The sequence below is a fragment of the Lithobates pipiens genome, unplaced genomic scaffold (assembly GCF_037356315.1).
Source record: "Lithobates pipiens isolate NorthernLeopardFrog02 unplaced genomic scaffold, aLitPip1_a1.2 Scaffold_16, whole genome shotgun sequence".
Classification (NCBI taxonomy): domain Eukaryota; kingdom Metazoa; phylum Chordata; class Amphibia; order Anura; family Ranidae; genus Lithobates; species Lithobates pipiens.
The window spans coordinates 385,735,608-385,757,052 of record NW_027507748.1 but is presented as its reverse complement, the minus strand read 5'-3'; the positions used below and the strand labels follow the sequence as shown (position 1 = coordinate 385,757,052).

The 21,445-nt window shown below is 46.7% G+C and overlaps 1 protein-coding gene across 1 annotated transcript in view; it reads left to right on the top strand.

Moving 5' to 3' along the window:
* The window catches only part of LOC143983033 (multidrug and toxin extrusion protein 2-like), a 229,168-nt gene that overhangs the window by 153,742 nt on the left and 53,981 nt on the right, over window positions 1–21,445 (top strand). The window contains exons 9-10 of the mRNA XM_077482260.1: window positions 1,682–1,795; window positions 15,605–15,672. Coding sequence (XP_077338386.1) covers window positions 1,682–1,795; window positions 15,605–15,672 — 182 coding nt within the window. The remainder of the gene's footprint in view (window positions 1–1,681; window positions 1,796–15,604; window positions 15,673–21,445) is intronic.

The following is a 21,445-nucleotide window of genomic DNA, read 5'->3' as shown; positions in this document are numbered from 1 at the left end:
AGGACTATTCAATTAGGGTGAAGATCCAGCTGTGAATGGCTATTCTCTGGATTTATTCAAAGTAAGAGAGTCCTCCTATACTGTCTTTGATATCTAGAGTACCTGAACTTTTCACCTAAACCCTCTGATCCTATACTGAGAAACTGTTTGTTAAAGCGGTTCTTCACCCTAAAGGGGAAGTTCCGCTAATCTTATCCCTCCCCCCCTCCGGTGCCACAATCGGCACCTTTCAGGGGGGAGGGGGGTGCAGTTACCTGGATATTCCAAGTAACTGCACCCACTTCAGGCCAGACCGCCGCAGACGCTCCGACCCCCCCCCCCCCCGTTGTGTTCTGGGAAACACACAGTTCCCAGAGACACAGCGGGGGACCATAAGAGACGCGCAGCGCGACTCGCGCATGCGCAGTAGGGAACCGGGCAGTGAAGCCGTCATGCTTCACTTCCCGATTCCCTGACAGAGGATGGTGGCGGTGGCAGCAGCGAGACGAGCGATCGCTCGTCATCTGCCGCCGACATCGCTGGAACCTGGGACAGGTAAGTGTGATTTTATTAAAAGTCAGCAGCTGCAATATTAGTAGCTGCTGGCTTTTAATATTTTTTTTTTAGGTGCAGCTCCTCTTTAATTACGTTTTTGAAAATAAAAATCCACGACATCCATCGACAGAAGTTAATCGTTTGATCAACTGCGGTAGAAGGGACATGCTGGAAAACGTTTGTTGATGAGCGACTGCTGATTTACGTATTCTGACAGCAGTGGGTCCCTCTATCAGAATACATTGTCTCAGTGGGGTTTGGGAATTCCTTCACCCATCTTCTTTGTGTGGATGACGGAATCTATTTTTTTTCACATTTACTCTGATATGACAGCAGCGGTAATTGTTTGTTTAGGCACCTAGTGGTGTCCAATGAGGGTGAAAAGAGGTTATTTAGCTCTGTCATGCCAGGTTTGACTTGTATATTACATGGGGCTTCTAATACTTGCTCCTTGCAGCCACACAGCATGGTGGAGGAACAAAACTTAGGTAAATGTAAATAACTGGCTTACCTGCATTGGCAATGCAAAAGTTCACCTTAAAGTGACACTAAATTATATCTTTTTTTTCCCCAAAATTCATTCTTTCACATCCACTATTTAATGATCCTGTAATTCACCTAATAGTCCGCTAACCCATTTCTCATGAAATCATTTCATACTATGTTTTTATATGTTGGACCTATGAACATTACAATTCCAATAGCCATGATCCATAGTCTGTCTTGAGAACAAGTAAGGCTGCATTCACACCTATGCATTTTAAGTGCTTTTTGCCTTTTGCAATTTGCACTACAGTCCATTTAACATCGTTTCCTATGGAACACGTTCTATGGTACAAATCTGCAAAATGCAAAAAGCACTAAAAATGCATAGGTGTGAATCCAGCCTAATAAACGATGGCTATGTTCTTACATACATCAGGATCAAGGAAAATTAATGTAGTCATCCTCTAGCAGCAAGTCAAATCGCAGTAGCAGACCACAGCAAAAAGAATACATTATTGAATAGAATTTTTTTTTTCAAACCAGATTTTAGTGCCACTTCAAGGTTAAATATTTGACAATGAAAAGAAACAATGCTGTTATTCTATTAATGTTATCAACTGTTATGCTTATTTAGCTGTTTTGGAAAATCTTCTCTTCTCAGGATGGTCCAAAGACTGTCTTCAGGAGTGGGATATATACTTACGCCTTGCCATCGCCAGCATGTTGATGTTTTGTGTTGAATGGTGGAGCTTTGAAATTGGAAGCTTTTTAGCAGGTTGGTTTCTACATTCTATGGATTCTTTCACTGAACTCTACCAGATGTATTTCCCAGGTCCCGCCACTCTGGCTCCTTCTATTGCCTCTTGATGCAGCTTCCCCTTTATAGATTCAGGCAGCCTGTCCACCTTCAGGGACTTGGTCAATAGGTCATCAGTGTGCAAAGTAGTTTAACAGCTCATAAAAATTCTGCCCTAGGCGCTTGTTCACAATACAGGTGGTGGTAGTGCTAAACTAGCTCACAGCTGTTAGATACAGAGGAGAAATATGAATGAATGGGATCTGCTCAGTTCACAAGAGCCAAACTGTATATAATGTAATAGTGCAACAAATAATGAAAGCAAGCATTAAAACAAATAGGATGTGTAATGTGCTAGAGATAAGTCTATTGAACCACAAATGGTAACTGACACTATATGAAAACAGGCTGCCTGTTTAATTCTGGCTTGGAAGAGCCAGTACCTGGAACAAAAGGAAAGAGGAAAGAGAAGTGCCAAAGAGCCCAATATAGTGTAGTAATCCAATTTATTAAGTGATAAATAATAAAAACATAAGGTGATGCACTCACATTGTAGGGGATATAACAGGCATAGGGAGGTAGATAATAGTCCTCTGTCCAAGGTATATGGATGGCTCGAAATGCCGGCGGCTAGATGGAAAGCAAGCTGGTGGAGATGCGAGGCAGGGGCACCTATGTGAGCAGGGGGCGAAGCTGACTGGTTGAGCTGGAGTGGCAGGAAGCCCCTACTGCTTGTATCCACTGTGTTGTCAGAGAGTGCTGGGACTGCGCTGAGAGGAACTGTTCTGCAGGGAGGATATGGCAGCCTGGAACCAAGTGAGTGTGTGTCTCAGTATCAGTTTTGGAAGAACCATTAGCAGGTCAGGCTGATGAAAAAAGCTAATGGTTCTTCAGAAACGTGTTCCGAGATGACACCAAGACACACAGTCCCTTTAGGGCTCGTTCACACCATACATTCATGAAAAATAATGGGAACTAAATGGAAAATTGTTCAGCTTTCACTTACAGAGACACCAGTTTCACATCGGTTTTACATCAGTTTTCATGCACTTTGACATAAATTTTCTGATTCAATGGTTTTTATTGAAGTTTACAAGACAACGTGAAAGTTAAGAGTATCTTTCTACTGTATAACAGTAGAAAGAACAGTTCGGGAATAATTTTTAACATCTTATGACCTGTAGATCCGTTACCGCTCATTACTCCATATCAGGAATAGGAAAAAAATGAAAAATTATACAACCAAACAACATTTCTGCACCCTGGAGGCAATTATGAGTATCTTAAGGTTTCCCTGTCGCTCCCCCACATATCGGTAGGAGGAAGGAGGGGTAAAAACCATGGTAACATAGCCATGAAGACAGCATCCTCTGTCCCACTCATAATGGGATCAGTGTGGTCTAGAAATGCAGACCCCAATTCAGCATTTGGACAGGGTATGATAACTTTCCCTTTAATTTCCCTTTAATGATATACTCATTGTTATATAGTTTATAACATCCGTCTCCCTGAAAAAGAAAAAGAGGATAGAATACCAAAGAAGGAAGTGCACTCCATAGTATGATCTCGTCTGAACCCTGACAACTCACAAGGGGTCAGACAAGTATTTAATCCAGGGTTCCCCGATCTTATCAAACCTGCGTGTCAGTTATGTGCCCTATTCACACCAATGTTGATGTCATGTCAGTTTTTCCCATGCAGAAAACTGCATAGATGTTGCAGATTCCTGGTCAGAAAAAATCTGCCTGTTGCGGTGTGAGCAGGGCACATAGAGAACCATTGTTTTTGTAGACAGCTCAGAAGAAACAGGGACCTCACATAGTATAATAGCTTATAAAACCACTTTATTTAAATTAAAAAATGTACTTACAAAACATAAAATGTAAAACAGCAGTTCTGAAGACTGTGGGGCCGCTGCTCCCTCATCACTTACCGAACAGTTGTCAATTACGTCACTGCTCTACGTATTTTGTCACACCACGTGACTTCCTCGAGGAAGTCCAGTAAGTATAAAAGGCTGTAGTACCATCAGAGGCAATATTCAACCACAGTGTTGGGTACATGCTGCTGGAAGATGTGCAGCGATTTGAAGGCTCCAATGTTGGTTCCCAGGTTAAGGAAGGGAGTAACGTGAGCCTAGAGAAGGGGGGGTGCCCAAGAAAGACAAGAAATTGGCAGTCATGTTTCCCCAGCTGCAGCATACTGCCAAATTTGCTCCAGTGACGAAGAGGGAGGGGATGATGAGGTCACTAACTGTAGTTGGGTGCCTGAGAGGAGGAGGAGGCACAACTCCAATGAGGCAGGATGTCCTCTAGGGGGCAGCTTAAGTGCAGCCATACTATTGCATCACACCGCAGAGCTCCTCAGGTGCAGGGCGCTGCTGACTCCCCGCTGACTTTTAAAAGTTCCTTGGTGTGGGCCTTTTTTAACACGTGTGCAGCACCGTTGCCGTTTGATGTCTGAAGCAGATCAAGCATGGCCTGAACAGTACCTGCTTTGGCACTACATGCTTGATCAGACGTATGACGACCTACCATGCAGTCCGTTGGCAACCGCACTTGAAAGATCCACATCAAAGAAAAAGGCGGACTTCTTCTTACTCCTCATCTGGGATCACCAACCCTACTATACTTCCAGTCCTCTCAAAAACCTGCACTGGAGGTGTGAAGGTACTATCCACATCAAAGAAAAAGGTGGACTTCTCCTTACTCCTCATCTGGGATCAACCCTACTATACCTCCAGTCCTCTCAAAAACTTGCACTGGAGGAATGAAGGTATAGCATAAGGTGTCCCAAGTACTTGCAGCCAATCAGCTAACCGTACACCACCATCTGATTTTAGCAGGCAAATTTCTCTTCCCCAGTTGCTGAACCGTAAAAAGAAATTCGGTCCCAGCCATTCACATGCTCATCATCTAAACGCTAGCTTGGCCAAATTGCTAGCACTGCAATTGCTGCCTTTTCAGCTGGTAGACTCTGCACCCTTTCGTAAATTCGTGGAATGTGCTATACCTCAGTGGCAGGTTCCAAAACACCATTTCTTTTCACGGAAGACCATTCCGGTTCTCTACCGGCACGTGGAAGGCAATGTGTTGGTCTCATTGGACATGGCGGTCAGTAGTAAAGTTCATATTACCGCTGACTTGTGGTCTGTTAGGCATGGGCAGGGACAATTATTTTCCGTCACGGTGCACTGGGTAACTCTGTTGGCAACTGGGAAGGATGCAGGACAGGGTTCAGTGTTGTTGGAGCTTGTTCCCACCACCACGTCTCCAAAATGCTAGTGGGGATTGTGCCACAGCTCTTTGATCCACCCCCTCCTCTTCTTCTACCTCTATGGCCTCTACTGCAGATTTGTCCTCTGAACCAGCAGTGCTCTGTAAGTGTTCAAGGGGCTACACAAGCAGTCAGGCTAAAATATGCCATGATGCGGTGCTTGAGTTGATCTGCCTAGGGAACAGGGGCCACACTGGGGCAGAGATTCTCAAAGCTCTGCAGGGGTAGGCTCAGAGGTGGTTGATGCCATGCCAGCTTCAGCCAGGAATGGTTGTATGCGACAATGGCACCAACCTTCTCTCCGCCCTCCATCAGGGACACTTGACCCATGTTCCATGTTTGGCACACATGCTGAATTTTGTGGGGAAGCAGTTCTTGAGTAGGTACCCAGGTTTACACAATCTCCTGAGGCAGACCAGAAAAGTCAGTGGTCATTTCTGCCGGTCATACAATGCCAGTGCTCGGCTGGCTGACATTCAAAGGGAATGCAACCCGTCCACCAACCGCCTCATTTGTGACATGCCCACCAGGTGGAACTCAGCGTTGACAATGCTGCAGCGGCTGCACACCCAGCAGAGGGTGCCTGTGCAAGTATGGCACCAGGACAGGGTCAGGGGAACTTGGCTTCTTTGTGCCACACCAGTGGCTACTGATAAAGGATGCATGCACTGTCCTGTCACCAGTTGAGGAGACCACAGGGATGGTGAGTAGCGACAATGCATGCATTAGTGAAACTGTCCCTCTAGTCTTCATGTTGGAGCACACGCTTCATGGGAATCATGGATAGGGCACTTGAGGCAGAACAGCGGGAGGAAGAGGAGGACTTCTTTACCTTTCAAGACCCCCTTTATCCAGATAGCATTCCTCCGCCAAACACACTGGAAGAAGAGGAGGATGAAGATTGTGTTAGAGTAGATGTAGAGGAGAACACTCAACAGCAAGTTTTCAAGGGATGGTTTTCAGTCCCAAGAAACCCAAGGAGTTGGCTGGGAGGAGGTAGTTACAGATCATGTGATCCTTAGTGACCCAGAGGATTCAGAATTGAATGCCTCTGCAAACTTAGGCTGCATGGCCTCCCTGATTCTGCAAAGCCCTAGGATTCGTGGTATCAAGGAGAGGGATCATTACTGGCTGGCAACCCTTCTTGATCCATGTTATAGGGATAAGGTTGCAGAATTCATCCTCCTTCGCAGAGGGAGCAGAAGATGAAACATCTTTAGGAGGCCTTGAAGAAAAGATTGTGTAACGCATTTCCAGACCCTGGGAGGTTACAATTTCCTGGTGCTGGCCAATGTGTTTCTGAGGCTTTGTTCAGTCAGAGGAAGAGCGTTGGAGAAGGTGGCCAGCTGACCAATGCCTTTAAACAATTTTTCAGTCCTCAGCGCAAAGGTCTGATAGGTTCCAACAACCATCACCAGCATCTGCGTTATATGGTGCAGGAATATCTAGGGGCAAGAGCAGACTTGGAGACCTTTCCAACAGAGCATCCACTGGGTTACTGTGTTTTGAGGTTGGACCACTGGCCAGAACTTGCTCAATATGCCATTGAGCTACTGGCCTGTCCTATATCCAGCATGCTTTCTGAACGCACATTCAGTGCTGCTGGAGGGTTTGTAATGGATCAAAGAGTGTGCCTGTCCACAGACTTCATTGATAGGCTTACGTTTATAAAAACGAATCAGTCCCGGATCTGCAGCTATCAAGCACCTGATGCTGATGTAACTGATTGAATTTTCTATGAATCCAGGATCCCTTGAAGACTGTCTATGCTGCCTTTCCAACAGAGCATCCACTGGGTTACTAGGTTTTGAGGTTGGATCACTGGCCAGAACTTGCTCAATATGCAATTGAGCTACTGGCCTGTCCTGCTTCCAGCATGCTTTCTCAATGCATATTCAGTGCTGCTGGAGGGTATGTAATGGATCAAAGAGTGCGCCTGTCCACAGACTGCGTTGATAGGCTCACATTCATAAAAATGAGTCAGTCTCGGATCAGCAGCTATCAATTATCTGATGCTGATGTAACTGATTGAATTTGCTATGGATGTGGGATCCCTTAAAGACTGCCTATGCTAACTATCCTATTCCTCCTCAATCTTGATAATGCTAGCTTCCAACAATATGTTTGGTTTAGGGCACCACCACCACCACCCAAGGCCCAATTTTTCTGCCCCTGTTTAACAGGGGCATGTAATTACAATTTTTGATGTAAAATTTCTACGCAAGGTCCATTCCTGTGCCCAAGAGTAACTGCGAGGGCTTACAATGTTATGGCACCACCACCAAAGGCCAAATGTTTCTGGCCCTGTTTAACAGGGACATGTAATTACATTTTTTTATGTAATATTTCACAGCAGGGCCGTTCCTGCACCCAACAAGAGTATCTGTGAGGGGTTATAGTGTTGTGGCACCACCACCACCCCCCAAGGCCCAATTTTTCTGTCCCTGTTTAACAGGGGAATGTAAATTACAATTCTTGATATAATATTTTACAGCAGGGCCATTTTTGCACCCAACAAGAGTAATTGTGAGGGCTTACAGTGTTCTGGTGCCACCAACATCTAAGCCCCAATTTTCTGAAGAGAATATATGGCAGGCCATATAGTATATATACTGCTGTTCAGAGTTTATAGTGCCTGGGGGATCCCCATGCTATTTTTTTTTAAAACATTTGAGTGCGGGGTTCCCCTTGATATCCATACCAGACTTGATGTGCTACTTTACAGGCATACTAAGGACACCCCCCAGGTATGATATTTAAAAGAATATTTCATTTTTTTCTTTCACTTTAAGCATTATTAAAATCACATCTCCTGAAAAAAATGTTTGTTTTTAAAACTTTGTTTTGCATCGATACATGTCCCCTGGGGCAGGACCTGGGTCCCCAAACACTATTTTTGGCAATAACTTGCATATAAGCCTTTAAAATTAGCACTTTTGATTTTTCATGTTCGTGTCCCATAGACTTTAATGGTGTGCACATGTTCAAACAAATGTTTTGCCTGTTCACATGTTTTGCTGTGAAACTAATGGGGGGGGGGGGGGGGGGGGGAGGTGTTCGGCTCATCTCTGCACAGTGACACACTGTAAATGTTGTTTCAGTTACATTTTAATTTCACCCACTTGCACATATACAGTGTACTTTAGTGCACCTATACTATAGCATACTACAATGCACAGATGCAAATGCTCTGTCTACTCTCTGGCAGGGCCGTCTTTAATATTGATTGGACCCCGGGCAAAACATTTCTTGGGGCCTCCCCCATGCAGTTTTGCTCTCCACCTGCTCTGAGACATACAATAAATAGCAGCTAGACTCAAAATCAGTTTAATAAATCAGATCAGGCAGCTATTGCGATTGGTTGCCAGAGGTTACAGTGTATCATTCCCATTTACTGACTGGTTGCTAGAGGTTACAGCACACATTACGGCTCACTGATTAATTGCTAGAGATTGCAGCACATTATTTCTGTTTGTTGATTGGTTGCTAGAGATTACTGTGGATATGACCTCAGGGGGGGATGATATACATATCAATGCCGCCGGCCGCCCCTATTTACATATGAATGTTGCCACTATTTACATATGAATGCCGGTAATTTACATGTAAACACAGGATCTGCAGGTGAGCTATCTGTACACAACAGTAGGGCAGAGCTGGGCAGAATTAGTAGCAGCACTTCACATTGAGATATTGGGACACCACACAGGACTAAAACCACAAGGGACGAGGGAATTTAAACCAGGATAGTTGGCAAGTATGAGGCAGCTGCTTTGGGCCCTACAACAATGACAGGGCCCAGGGCAGCTGCCCCTTTTGCCCTGCCTTAAAAACTGCCCTGCTCTCTGGGCTCCCTCATGGCAAGAGGAAGCTTTGTCCTGTACAGCCTGAGAAAATACAGTTCCTCCTGGCAATCTCCCTCTCAGAGTCTATCTGCTTCGGACTACAGTTCCCACAGTGCAGTGCTGCCTGACTCAGTCTGTTGAACTTTTCATGCTCAGAATTTCCCTGCTCTTGCTGATATAGCTATTAGCCAGTTTAGCAACACAGGGCAGCAGCTAAAGAGAGCAGCAGCAACCAGTGTTTCTATCGCTCGCCATTCTTAGCCAAGCAACTGGCTACATTTGTTTGTCACTCTCACTTTCTCAATGTGCAGATGGAGGATCTGGCTTGTGGTTTAAGATTACGGTTTCTCTCTATCTAGAGTGCCTTGAAAAAGTATTCACACCCCTTGAAATTTTCCAAATTTTTTCATGTTGCATCCAAAAATGTAAATGTATTTTATTGGGATTTTATGTGATAGATCAACACAAAATGGCACATAATTGTGAATTGTAAGAAAAGTTATAAATGGTTTTCACATTTTTTACAAATAAATATGTGATAAGTGTGGCATTCATTTGTATTCAGCCCCCTTCACTCTGATACCCCTAACTAAAATCTAGTGGAACCAATTGCCTTCAGAAGTCACTTAATTAGTATATAAAGGCCATCTGTGTGTAATTTAATCTCAGTATAAATACAGCTGTTCTGCGAAGCCCTCAGAGGTTTGTTAGAGAACCTTCGTGAACAAACAGCATCATGAAGGCCAAGGATCACACCAGACATATCAGGGATAAAGTTGTGGAGAAGTTTAAAGAAGAATTAGATTATACAAAAAATTTCTCAAGCTTTGAACATCTCATGGAGTACTGTTCAATTCATCATCCGAAAATGGAAAGAATATGGCACAACTGCAAACCTACCAAGACATGGCTATCCACCTAAACTGACAGGTCGGGCAAAGAGAGCATTAATCAGAGAAGCAGCCAAGAGACCCATGGTAACTCTGGAGGAGCTGCAAAGATCCACTGCTCAGGTGGGAGAATCTGTCCACAGGACTACTATTAGTCATGCATTCCACAAATCTGGCCTTAATGGAACAGTGGCAAGAAGAAAGCCATTGTTGAAAGAAAGCCATAAGTCCCGTTTGAAATTTGTGAGAAGCCATTTGGAAGAAGGTGCGCTGGTCAGATTAGACCAAAATTAAATTTTTTGGCCTAAAAGCAAAGCGCTATGCGTGGGGGAAAACTTACACCCCCACATCACCTTGAACACACCATTCCCATGAAACACGGTGGTGGCAGCATCATGTTGTGGGGATGCTTTTCTTCAGCAGGGACAGGGAAGCTGGCCAAAGTTTAGGTTGGATGGAGCCAAATACAGAACAATCTTAGAAGAAAACCTGTTAGAGCCTGCAAAAGACTCGAGACTGGGGCGGAGGTTTACCTTCCAGCAGGACAATGAACCTAAACATACAGCCAGAGCTACAATGGAATAGTTTAAAATATGAAAAGCATATTCATGTGTTAGAATGGTCCAGTCAAAGCCCAGACCTAAATCCAATTGAGAATCTGTGGTAAGACTTAAAAATTCCTGTTCATAGACGCTCTCCATCCAATCTCACAGAGCTATTTTGCAAATAAAAATGGGCAAACATGTCACTCTCTAGATGTGCAAAGCTGGTAGAGACATCCCCAAAAAAAGACTTGCAGCTGTAATTGCAGCAAAAGGTGATTCTACAAAGTAGAACTAAAGGGGGGCTGAACGCAAATACATGCCACACTTTTCAGATATATATTTGTAAAAAAAATTGAAAACCATTCATCATTTTCCTTTCACTTCACAATTATGTGCCACTTTGTGTATGTCTGTCACATGAAATCCCAATAAAATACAATTACATTTTTGGTTGTAACATGACAAAATGTGGACAATTTCAAGGGGTATGAATACTTTTTCAAGGCACTATACATGCAGACACAGCCTCCAGGAAAATAAGTGCCACAAGGTTCTAGAAGTCACTCCCTAAACCAGGAAGGGGGTCATCTATGATGGCCTTGCACAGGTGCTTTTGTCCCGTAAGTGGATTGCCAATTGTTGGACACAGCAGCTGCATTTGTGGTTTCACAGGTGGTAACATTGTGGCTGTCAGTTGCCACCGCCACAAGGGGTCCAGCTAGGGTTGCCACCTGTCCCAGACTCACCCCGGCAGTACGGGTTTTGAACCCTCTGCCTGAGTTTCTGTTCGCCCAAGATACGGACACTTCAGTGGTAGCCCGCTGCACCAATCCTTCTCTCCCATACTATCGGCTTCCACAGCTTTTACAGGGAAGGGGGTTCTTCAACTCCCTGCACATGCTTCTCCCCACCTCTGCTGTGGATCCTCTACACCCTCCTCCTTGTACAGAGCTTGGGATTGTCTGTCCCAGTACAGTGAGTGAAGGGAGAGAGGTTTCAGCACCATGGAGGACACTGAAGTAGCAGTGACAGTCTACCCAGAGCTCCATCACAGACATCGGAGCTGTGCAAGATTTCTTCCTCCTTATCTGCTACTGCGAGTCACCCCCTCCTCTCCCCTTTCCGGGGCTGGAGTGTGTATATGGCTCTCTGGATCTGTTCACACTCACTAGTAACCACACATTATTCACCTTCTCCAGGGAGGGAGGGAGGAGGGAACAGCTGCCTGCAGTCTACCTGGCCAGTGCTCTTTTTTTCTACTAGAGGTGGGTGAGCAGGGTCCCCCCCCCCCCATCACCCCTCTGCAGTCCTCCCAGCTGGGGGTCTTTTTTAACTGGTGGAGGACGGAGGGAAGTTCCTATTTTCCTAGATGGAGGTCCCCTAATATCACCCCCTGCAAGCCTCATAGCTGGGGATCTCCTATAACTGGAGGGAGAAGAGAGGAATTCCTGTATTGGGGTCGCTTCTTATCACCTCCCCCCCCCCCCCCACAGTCCTCCCAGCTGGGTTTTTTTTAACTGTTGGAGGATGGAGGGGAGTTCCTATTTTCCTAGATGGGGGTCCCCTAATATCACCCCTTGCAATACTCATAGCTGGGGATCTCCTATAACTAGAGGGGAAGAGAGGGGAATTCCTGTATTGGGGTCCCTTCTATCACCTCCCCCCCAGTCCTCCTAGCTGGGGTTCTTGTTTAACTAGAGGGAGATTCCTATGTTCCTGCATACAAATACAAGGAATAGTGGCGCATGCTGTAGTATATGAAATGTAACTTAAGTCCATACAAGAGTCCTTAGAGCTTTAGAGCTCTGTGTGAGATGACAGTCTGTGTAACCAGGGCAGCTTTGCAGGGGGGGTTGAAACACACTACAAAACCTGTGGAAAGAAAACAGGAAATAGGTACCGCTTGAGTAAGACTGTATTTGTTTAATAAACAAAGTGTATTAAAATCTTGCATTGAATCTTTACAAAGCACAGTGGAGTCCAGTGATCTTGTCTCGGCTGTCAGTGATTGGTTTCATCCTGTTAAGCTGTGTGAGGTCAACATCCTGTCCACCAGGGATCTCTCGGCTCTCAGGTGGGATCCATAACGAGATCTGGAATGCACCTGGCAGGTCACAGGAGGGGGCTGGAACTCAGCGCATAGCGGGATGACGTCACGGACATGATGCAATGGGTTTCAGAGCGTGCACACTGGAAGGATGGTTACAATGTGTGCTCCTTTGTCAAGCTCTTGATAAAGGAGGGCATAGGATCTTAGGAAATTATATTGGGGGACAGGCTGACCTGGGGGGTTATATTGGGGGACAGACTGACCTGGGGGGATTATACTGGGGGACAGACTGATCTGAGGGGATTATATTGGGAGACAGACCTGGGGGGATTATACTGGGGGACAGACTGACCCGAGGGGATAGTATTGGGGAACAGACTGACTTCAAGGGATTATATTGGGGAACAGACTGACCTCAAGGGATTATATTGGGGAACAGACTGACATATGGGGATTATATTGGGGGACAGATTGACCTGAGTGGATTATATTGGGGGACAGACTGACCTGGGGGGATTATATTGAGGGACAGACTGAACTGGGGGGGATTATACTGGGGACAGACTGACCTGAGGGGATTATATTAGGGGACAGATTGACCTGAGGGGATTATATTGGGGACAGACTGACCTGTGGGGACTATACTGGGGGACAGACTGACCTGAGGGGATTATACTGGGGGACAGACTGACTTGAGGGGATCATATTGGAGGACAGACTGACCTGAGGGTGTTACATTGGGGGACAGGGGACATACTGGGGACAGGCTGACCTGGGGGGGTTATATTGGGGGACAGACTGACCTGGGAGGATTATACTGGGGGACAGACTGATCTGAGGGGATTATATTGGGAGACAGACTGACCTGGGGGGATTATACTGGGGGACAGACTGACCCGAGGGGATAGTATTGGGGAACAAACTGACCTCAAGGCATTATATTGGGGAACAGACTGACCTCAAGGGATTATATTGGGGAACAGACTGACATATGGGGATTATATTGGGGGACAGATTGACCTGAGTGGATTATATTGGGGGACAGACTGACCTGGGGGGATTATATTGAGGGACAGACTGACCTGGGGGGATTATACTGGGGACAGACTGACCTGAGGGGATTATACTGGGGGACAGATTGACCTGAGGGGATTATATTGGGGACAGACTGACCTGTGGGGATTATACTGGGGGACAGACTAACCTTAGGGTATTATACTGGGGGACAGACTGACCTGAGGGGATCATATTGGAGGACAGACTGACCTGAGGGGGTTACATTGGGGGACAGACTGACCTCAGGGGATTTTATTTGAAACAGACTGACCTGGGGGGATTATACGGGGCAGACTAACCTGAGGGGATTACATTGGGGGACAGACTGACCTAGGGGGATTATACTGGGGGGCAGACTGATCTGAGGGGATTATATTGGGGGACAGACTTGCCTGAGGGGGTTATATTGGGGACAGACTGGCCTGGGGGAATATATTGGGGGACAGACTGACCTGAGGGGATAGTATTGGGGAACAAACTGACCTCAAGGGATTATATTGGGGAACAGACTGACCTCAAGGGATTATATTGGGGAACAGACTGACATATGGTGATTATATTGGGGGACAGATTGACCTGAGTGGATTATATTGGGGGACAGACTGACCTGGGGGGATTATATTGAGGGACAGACTGACCTGGGGGGATTATACTGGGGACAGACTGACTTGAGGGGATTATACTGGGGGACAGATTGACCTGAGGGGATTATATTGGGGACAGACTGACCTGTGGCGATTATACTGGGGGACAGACTGACCTTAGGGTATTATACTGGGGGACAGACTGACCTGAGGGGATCATATTGGAGGACAGACTGACCTGAGGGGGTTACATTGGGGGACAGACTGACCTCAGGGGATTTTATTTGAAACAGACTGACCTGGGGGGATTATACGGGGCAGACTAACCTGAGGGCATTACATTGGGGGACAGACTGACCTAGGGGGATTATACTGGGGGGCAGACTGATCTGAGGGGATTATATTGGGGGACAGACTGGCCTGAGGGGGTTATATTGGGGGACAGACTGGCCTGGGGGAATATATTGGGGGACAGACTGACCTCAGGGGATTAGATTGGGCAACAGACTGACCTCAGGGGGTTGTATTGGGGGACAGATTGAACTGGGGGATTATACTGGGGGACAGACTAACCTGGAGGGGATTGCACTGGGGACAGACTGAACTTTCGGCCACTCCCACTGTTTATCATGGCTCTGCATTACTACTCTTAGCTCTTTTACAATTCTATAATGTATACTGCAAAACAAAAAAATAGTTGTGTGCCGCTGAAGTGTTGGGGTTTGGCTTGACGAAAAGGTAGCAACCCTCTGTCCAGCCCCCTTATCCTTCCCTGTATCTGCACCTCATCCTTCAGCACTCAATCGTCCTCCTGGCTGCATACAACTCTTTGTCTGTCTAACTACCTGCTCTACATTTCCTATCTTACTAGACAATCTAGAGCTTATGTTCCTTGTAGAACCCTAGTACCAGTGCATCCACATAAAGCAGCCTAAAAGGGTGGCTGCAATAGGTGCAATAGCCTTAAGAGAGACATGTCTTTTCAATCATCTTGGCATAAAGTAGGTTACATGATAACCACATACAAAGAGAGCGATGCTAGACTTTTATTTGACCTAAACAATATTATACTCAGCAACATGTTACTTGTGTAGCCTGCTCCACTTAGACCTTGTTCATGGCTGTGTGTACATGTTCTACCCAATTCATTCTCCGCTATCATCTAAGTAGCTCCCTGAAAGCTACAGTGCAGGAGGGGAGACTGACTGACTGAGCAAATGCTTCCTGATGGATAACATCGTTCTCTGAGGTGCCCCTCTCAGGTCTAGGCACAGTCCCTTGACTGAAGCTCAAGGGATGCATTTCAATGATACGTATTGTGCGTGTTAAGTCTTTACACTGTTAAATGTCAGGGATTTATTCACGTAGAGTTGTAACGTTATTAACTGTTCACCTTGAAAATAATGAGGATGTAGTGGTAATACTTTGGCACAAAAACCAGTGTTTGTGTGGAAAATCATTTTAACTGGTGGTTCTTTTGATTGTTTTAATTACATGGTTATTGTTGGCCAATTACTGACAATTTATTTTTTATTTTTTTAGGGCTTATTAGTGTTGTGCAGCTGGGAGGACAAGCCGTTGTATTGGAGTTGTCAACATTGGCTATAATGGTACGATGGTCACTTTATTATATATACATACTTGCACCTATTAGCCTACACAGCAGTCTCCAAACGGCCCTTTGTTTGCCTTTATGTGGCCCTTGGGGCACTGTTCCTCCAACTGACATCATTAATGTGGCACTATTCAATCCACTGGCACCTTCGATGTGGCCTTTGTTTTCACTAAAACTAATGATGGGGCACTATTCCTCCTACTGACACCATCAATTCCTCCCACTAAATAATGGGACATTGTTTACTGCCACTGATGCAGGGGCATTTTCAACTCTCACAGGCCACAGTCTGCCCCCCCCCCCCCCTAAAAAAAACCTGAAAGAAAGCAAATTGGCCTTTTGTTTATAAAGTTTGGAGACCCCTGCTTTCGAAGATGAAAAAAGATGTTTAAAAATAATAAAAAATAAATAAACATGTTATACTTATTTGCACAGAATTGCACAGGGAAGCCTGGGACCCCCACTTCTTGGGTACCCCCACAGGTGCTCCTGACTCCTCCACCTCTTTGTGTGCTCCCATAGCAAGGCGTTTGCTATTGGGGACACACCCGCAGGCCTGTCACAGGATTTGACTGACAGCAACTGTGGACAATGGCTCTTGCTGCTCTCATCCAAGCCTGTGAGAGCAGGGAGAAGGAAGAGAACCACTACAGATGGACACAGCGCTGAATCGAGTTAAGTGTTGGGAAGGTGAGGGGTAGGGATGGCCGAGCGGTTCGCCCGGCGGTCGTTTCGCTGCGAATTTCGGCTGTTCGCCATCCGCCCGATCGGCGGACTATTGCCGCCGTTCGCCCGGCGGACTTCCGTGTTTACTGTGTAAAAGAACTTTGACCTATGATGAAACATCCATCATTGGGTACAGGACAGCCAATTGAGACATTACAGCACATGGACACTTGGACATTCCCCCTAACTTATAAATAGACCCGATCCGGTGGCCATTTTACATTCTTTCTTCTGTCACTATAGGGAGAGGTTGCTGTGTGGAGCAGGGAGAGACTGCAGTGACCCAAATCGCTAGCTATTTGGTCCACAAAAGTTCTTTTCAGGACTGGTATAGGTGTTAGGTGTAGTTCAGGATATAGGTTTGAGGCACTGCTGTGCTACTGATTTTTGCAGCAGCCTGTCTTTTGTCAGTGTAGAGAGAGGGACAGGACGCTGTGTGCTGCAGGGACAGTCAGTTTAATCATTAGCTGTTAATATTAGGTCCACAAAAGTGCTATTCAAGTTATTGTTCCAGCAGCCTCTGTTTTGTCAGTTTAAATAGGGACAGGCAGGAAGCTGTGTGTGAGGCAGTGAGGGACAGTCCGTTTAATCAGTAGCTGTTACTATTAGGTCCACAAAGGTTCTTTTCAGGACTGGTATGGTAATAGGCTTGTACACGTATAATATTCTTTCTTCCAAATATAGAAAGAATATTATACTTGACTGCTGCCCTTCTGCTGCAGTAGTCCTTTATCAGTATAGGGACTGAGATACAGTCTGCTAATCATTCACAACCTACTTGTTCCACAAAGGTCCTTATAAGGACTGGTAAGGTATAGGGTACTACAGTACATAGGGTTGAGTGAGGTACAGTCTGCTATTCCTTAAGGACTGGTATAGGTCCACAATACATAGGGTTGAGGTGCACTACTGCTGACTGCTGCCCTATACTGCAGCAGTCCTTCATCAGTATAGGGACTGACGTACAGTCTGCTAATCATTCACAACCTACTTGTTCCACAAAGGTCCTTATAAGGACTGGTAAGGTATAGGGTACTACAGTACATAGGGTTGAATGAGGTACAGTCTGCTATTCCTTAAGGACTGGTATAGGTCCACAATACATAGGGTTGAGGGGCACTACTGCTGACTGCTGCCCTTCTGCTGCAGTAGTCATTTATCAGTATAGGGACTGAGGTACAGTCTGCTAATCATTCACAACCTACTTGTTCCACAAAGGTCCTTATAAGGACTGGTAAGGTATAGGGTACTACAGTACATAGGGTTGAGTGAGGTACAGTCTGCTATTCCTTAAGGACTGGTATAGGTCCACAATACATAGGGTTGAGGTGCACTACTGCTGACTGCTGCCCTTCTGCTGCAGTAGTCCTTTATCAGTATAGGGACTGAGGTACAGTCTGCTAATCATTCACAACCTACTTGTTCCACAAAGGTCCTTATAAGGACTGGTAAGGTATAGGGTACTACAGTACATAGGGTTGAGTGAGGTACAGTCTGCTATTCCTTAAGGACTGGTATAGGTCCACAATACATAGGGTTGAGGTGCACTACTGCTGACTGCTCTCCTTCTGCTGCAGTAGTCCTTTATCAGTATAGGGACTGAGGTACAGTCTGCTAATCATTCACAACCTACTTGTTCCACAAAGGTCCTTATAAGGACCGGTAAGGTATAGGGTACTACAGTACATGGGGTTGAGTGAGGTACAGTCTGCTATTCCTTAAGGACTGGTATAGGTCCACAATATATAGGGTTGAGGTGCACTACTGCTGACTGCTGCCCTAAACTGCAGCAGTCCTTTATCAGTATAGGGACTGAGAGTTTTGTCACAGGGTCATTTAAAAAATGACAGGCAGAGGAAGAGGCAGGCCCTTCCGCAGGGGTGGTAGAGGTAGAGCAGGAGCAACAGGCTTGAGCCAAAGTGGGAAGTTGCAGAAGGTGCGTTCAATTACTTTAAAGGACGCACCAGACTTGGTTGAGTGGCTCACTCAGCCTTACTCTTCTGCACCCTCCTCATCCTCTCAATCTGCACCCTCTTCTACACTCTCTGCTATGTGCACCCCCAAATACACTACCACCAACAACACCACCACCAGCACATACCTTCCGCTTGAGTCACAGGAATTATTTTCCGATCCATATCAAGACATTTCTGATGTGCAGCCACTCTTGGTATTGGATCAGGAAGAGGAGGTAGCAACAACCGCCACTCAGCAGTCTGACGACAGTACCCAGATCTGCCCAAGGAGGAGGTTGGTCCCCGCTGTTGCGGCCTACTCCGGGAATTCTACTTATAGCGGTGGGGAAAATGACATCGATGATGACGTGTCTAGTGATGTCACGTGGGTGCCCACAAGAGAGGAAGAGGAGGGGAGTTCAGAGGGAGATATGGACCAGCAGATAGGGAGGAGAAGCAGGAATAACTTACATTGCACAGGAAGGACAAAGCAGACTGCAAATATATCAGGAGTGAGTCATCGACCATGTATGGTCACATCTGGCGCTCCCAGGACACCGGAACATGGCTCCGCAGTGTGAGCTTTTTTTAACGTGTCTGCTGCTGACAATAGCATTGCCATCTGCAATCTTTGCAGTCAACACATTAGTCGCGGTAAGCCCAACACTCACCTAGGGATGACCGCCTTAAGAAGGCACATGAGCAGCCATCACCGAGCCCAGTGGGAGCAACGGAACACACAAAGCCACACTCCAGGCTCTCACCGTCCAGCCTCCTCTTCTACTTCTCCTTCTCCTCTCTCCTCACAATTGTCCTCCACTCCACCTTCCATCACGCCAAGCTCACGTTTTTCTGCAAAAAGGCAGGCTTCCATGGGCCTAATGTTCGAGCGTAAAAAAATGATGACGCTGGATAACCCTCTTGCCCAACGGTTGACGGCTGGCTTGTCAGAACTCATAGCCCGCCAACTACTGCCATATAAACTAGTGGACTCGGAGGCCTTTCGAAAATTTGTGGCCATTGGAACACCACAATGGAAGGTCCCAGGAAGGAAGTATTTTTCAGAGAAGGGCATCCCAGAGCTATATGGCCATGTTCAGCGGCAAGTGAATGTATCTCTGGCACACAGTGTCGGTGCCAAGATACATCTGACCACAGACACATGGTCTAGCAAACATGGGCATGGAAGGTATATCACTTTTACTGCCCACTGGGTGAACCTTCTGACGGTCGTCAAGCATGTAAACCGTGGCACCCGTGTAGATTTGGTTTTGCCGCCACGGATTGCATGCAGGCCTGGCTCTTCTTCTCCTCCTCCTCCTAATCCATCCTCCTCCCTCTCCTCCTCGGCTGACTCCTCCTTTTCCGCTGCTAGCGTCTCTTCCGCTGCGCCGCCCAAGCTCCCCAGAACCTATTCGGCATGCCAGGTGAGACGTTGCCATGCCGTGCTGCATCTGTTGTGCCTGGAAGCCAAGAGCCACACTGGTCCGGCACTCCTTTCAGCTTTGCGTTCACAGGCAGATCAGTGGCTAACACCGCTCAATTTGACAGTTGGTAAAGTGGTGTGTGACAATGGTGCCAATCTGCTTAGCGCATTGAAACAGGGCAAAATGATGCACGTGCCATGCATGGCACACGTCTTAAACTTGGTCGTGCAGTGATTCATTATCAAATACCCTGGGGTCCAGGACATCTTGCGGCAGGCAAGGAAAATTTCGGCCCATTTCAGAAGATCTTACACGGCCATGGCTCGCCTTGCTGACATTCAGCGGCGACACAATCTGCCGGTCAGACGTCTTATTTGCAATTGCCCGACGCGATGGAACTCAACATTCTATATGCTTGATAGGGTGCTCCAGCAGAAACGTGCAGTTAACGTCTACCTGTATGAACTCTGCGGCAGAACAGGTTCTGGGGAGCTGTTTTTTTTCTCACCGTGCCAGTGGCTGCTCATGCGCGACGCATGCAGACTTCTGTGGCCATTTGGGGAGATCACCAAACTGGTCAGTCACAACCTTGGCGCCATCAGTGACATGGTACCTTATGCCTTCTTTATGGAGCGTGCATTGCGCCGTGTCATTGATCAAGCTGTGTTGGAGCAGGAGCGGGAAGATGAGGAAGTCGCAATGCTGGATGAATTCCCAGGGGGGGCTACTCTATCTGAGACAAGTCAACAACAGGAGTCTGAAGAGGAGTCAGAGGAGGATGGTGCCGGGCGGATGAGGAGGAGCAAGAAGAGCATGCTTTAAACCTTTCTGGGATCCCTGTTGTTGTGCGTGGATGGGGAGAGGAGAATGAAGAGGATGACATTATCCTGGATGATGAGCAGGAGCCAGGCCACCACACCGCTTCCAGTTTAGTGCAAATGGGGGCCTTCATGCTCCAGTGTTTTAATAGGGACCCCCGTATAAAAAGTATAAGGGTCAAGGACCAGTACTGGGTGGCAACGTACTTAGACCCCCGGTACAAACACAAAATGGCGGAAATGTTACCGCCTTCACAGAGGGCTGTCAGAATGGAGCACTTCCAGGCCTTGCTTCGAGAAATGCTGCATTCTGCTTTTGCGTGCGCTGGCAGAGGAGCAATTCCCAATCCCAGAGAAGGAGTTGCGGGTACCAATCCAACAGCACCTGCAAGAAAAGGCCGGTTTGAAGATGTGTTGGTGACTTCGGATATGAGGCCATTCTTTCAGCCGACCCATCGACAAGTGTCATCCTTATCCAGCATCAGGGAACGCCTAGACCGTCAGGTGTCCGACTACATCGGGTTAACGGCCGATGTGGATGCTCTGAGGAGTGATGAACCCCTGGACTACTGGGTGGGCAGGCTTGACCTCTGGCCAGAGCTTGCCCAATTTGCAATCGAACTGTTGGCTTGCCCCTCGTCCAGCGTCCTGTCCGAAAGGACGTTCAGCGCAGCAGGGGGGGTCGTGACCGATAAGCGTACTCGCCTAGCTCACGACAGTGTTAACTACCTCACATTTCTAAAAATGAATGAGGCATGGATCTCGGAGGAATTCAACACATGTGACCAGTAGACCGTGTATATGTCTATAAACTATTTTTTTAATCGAGCACACAGACTTTC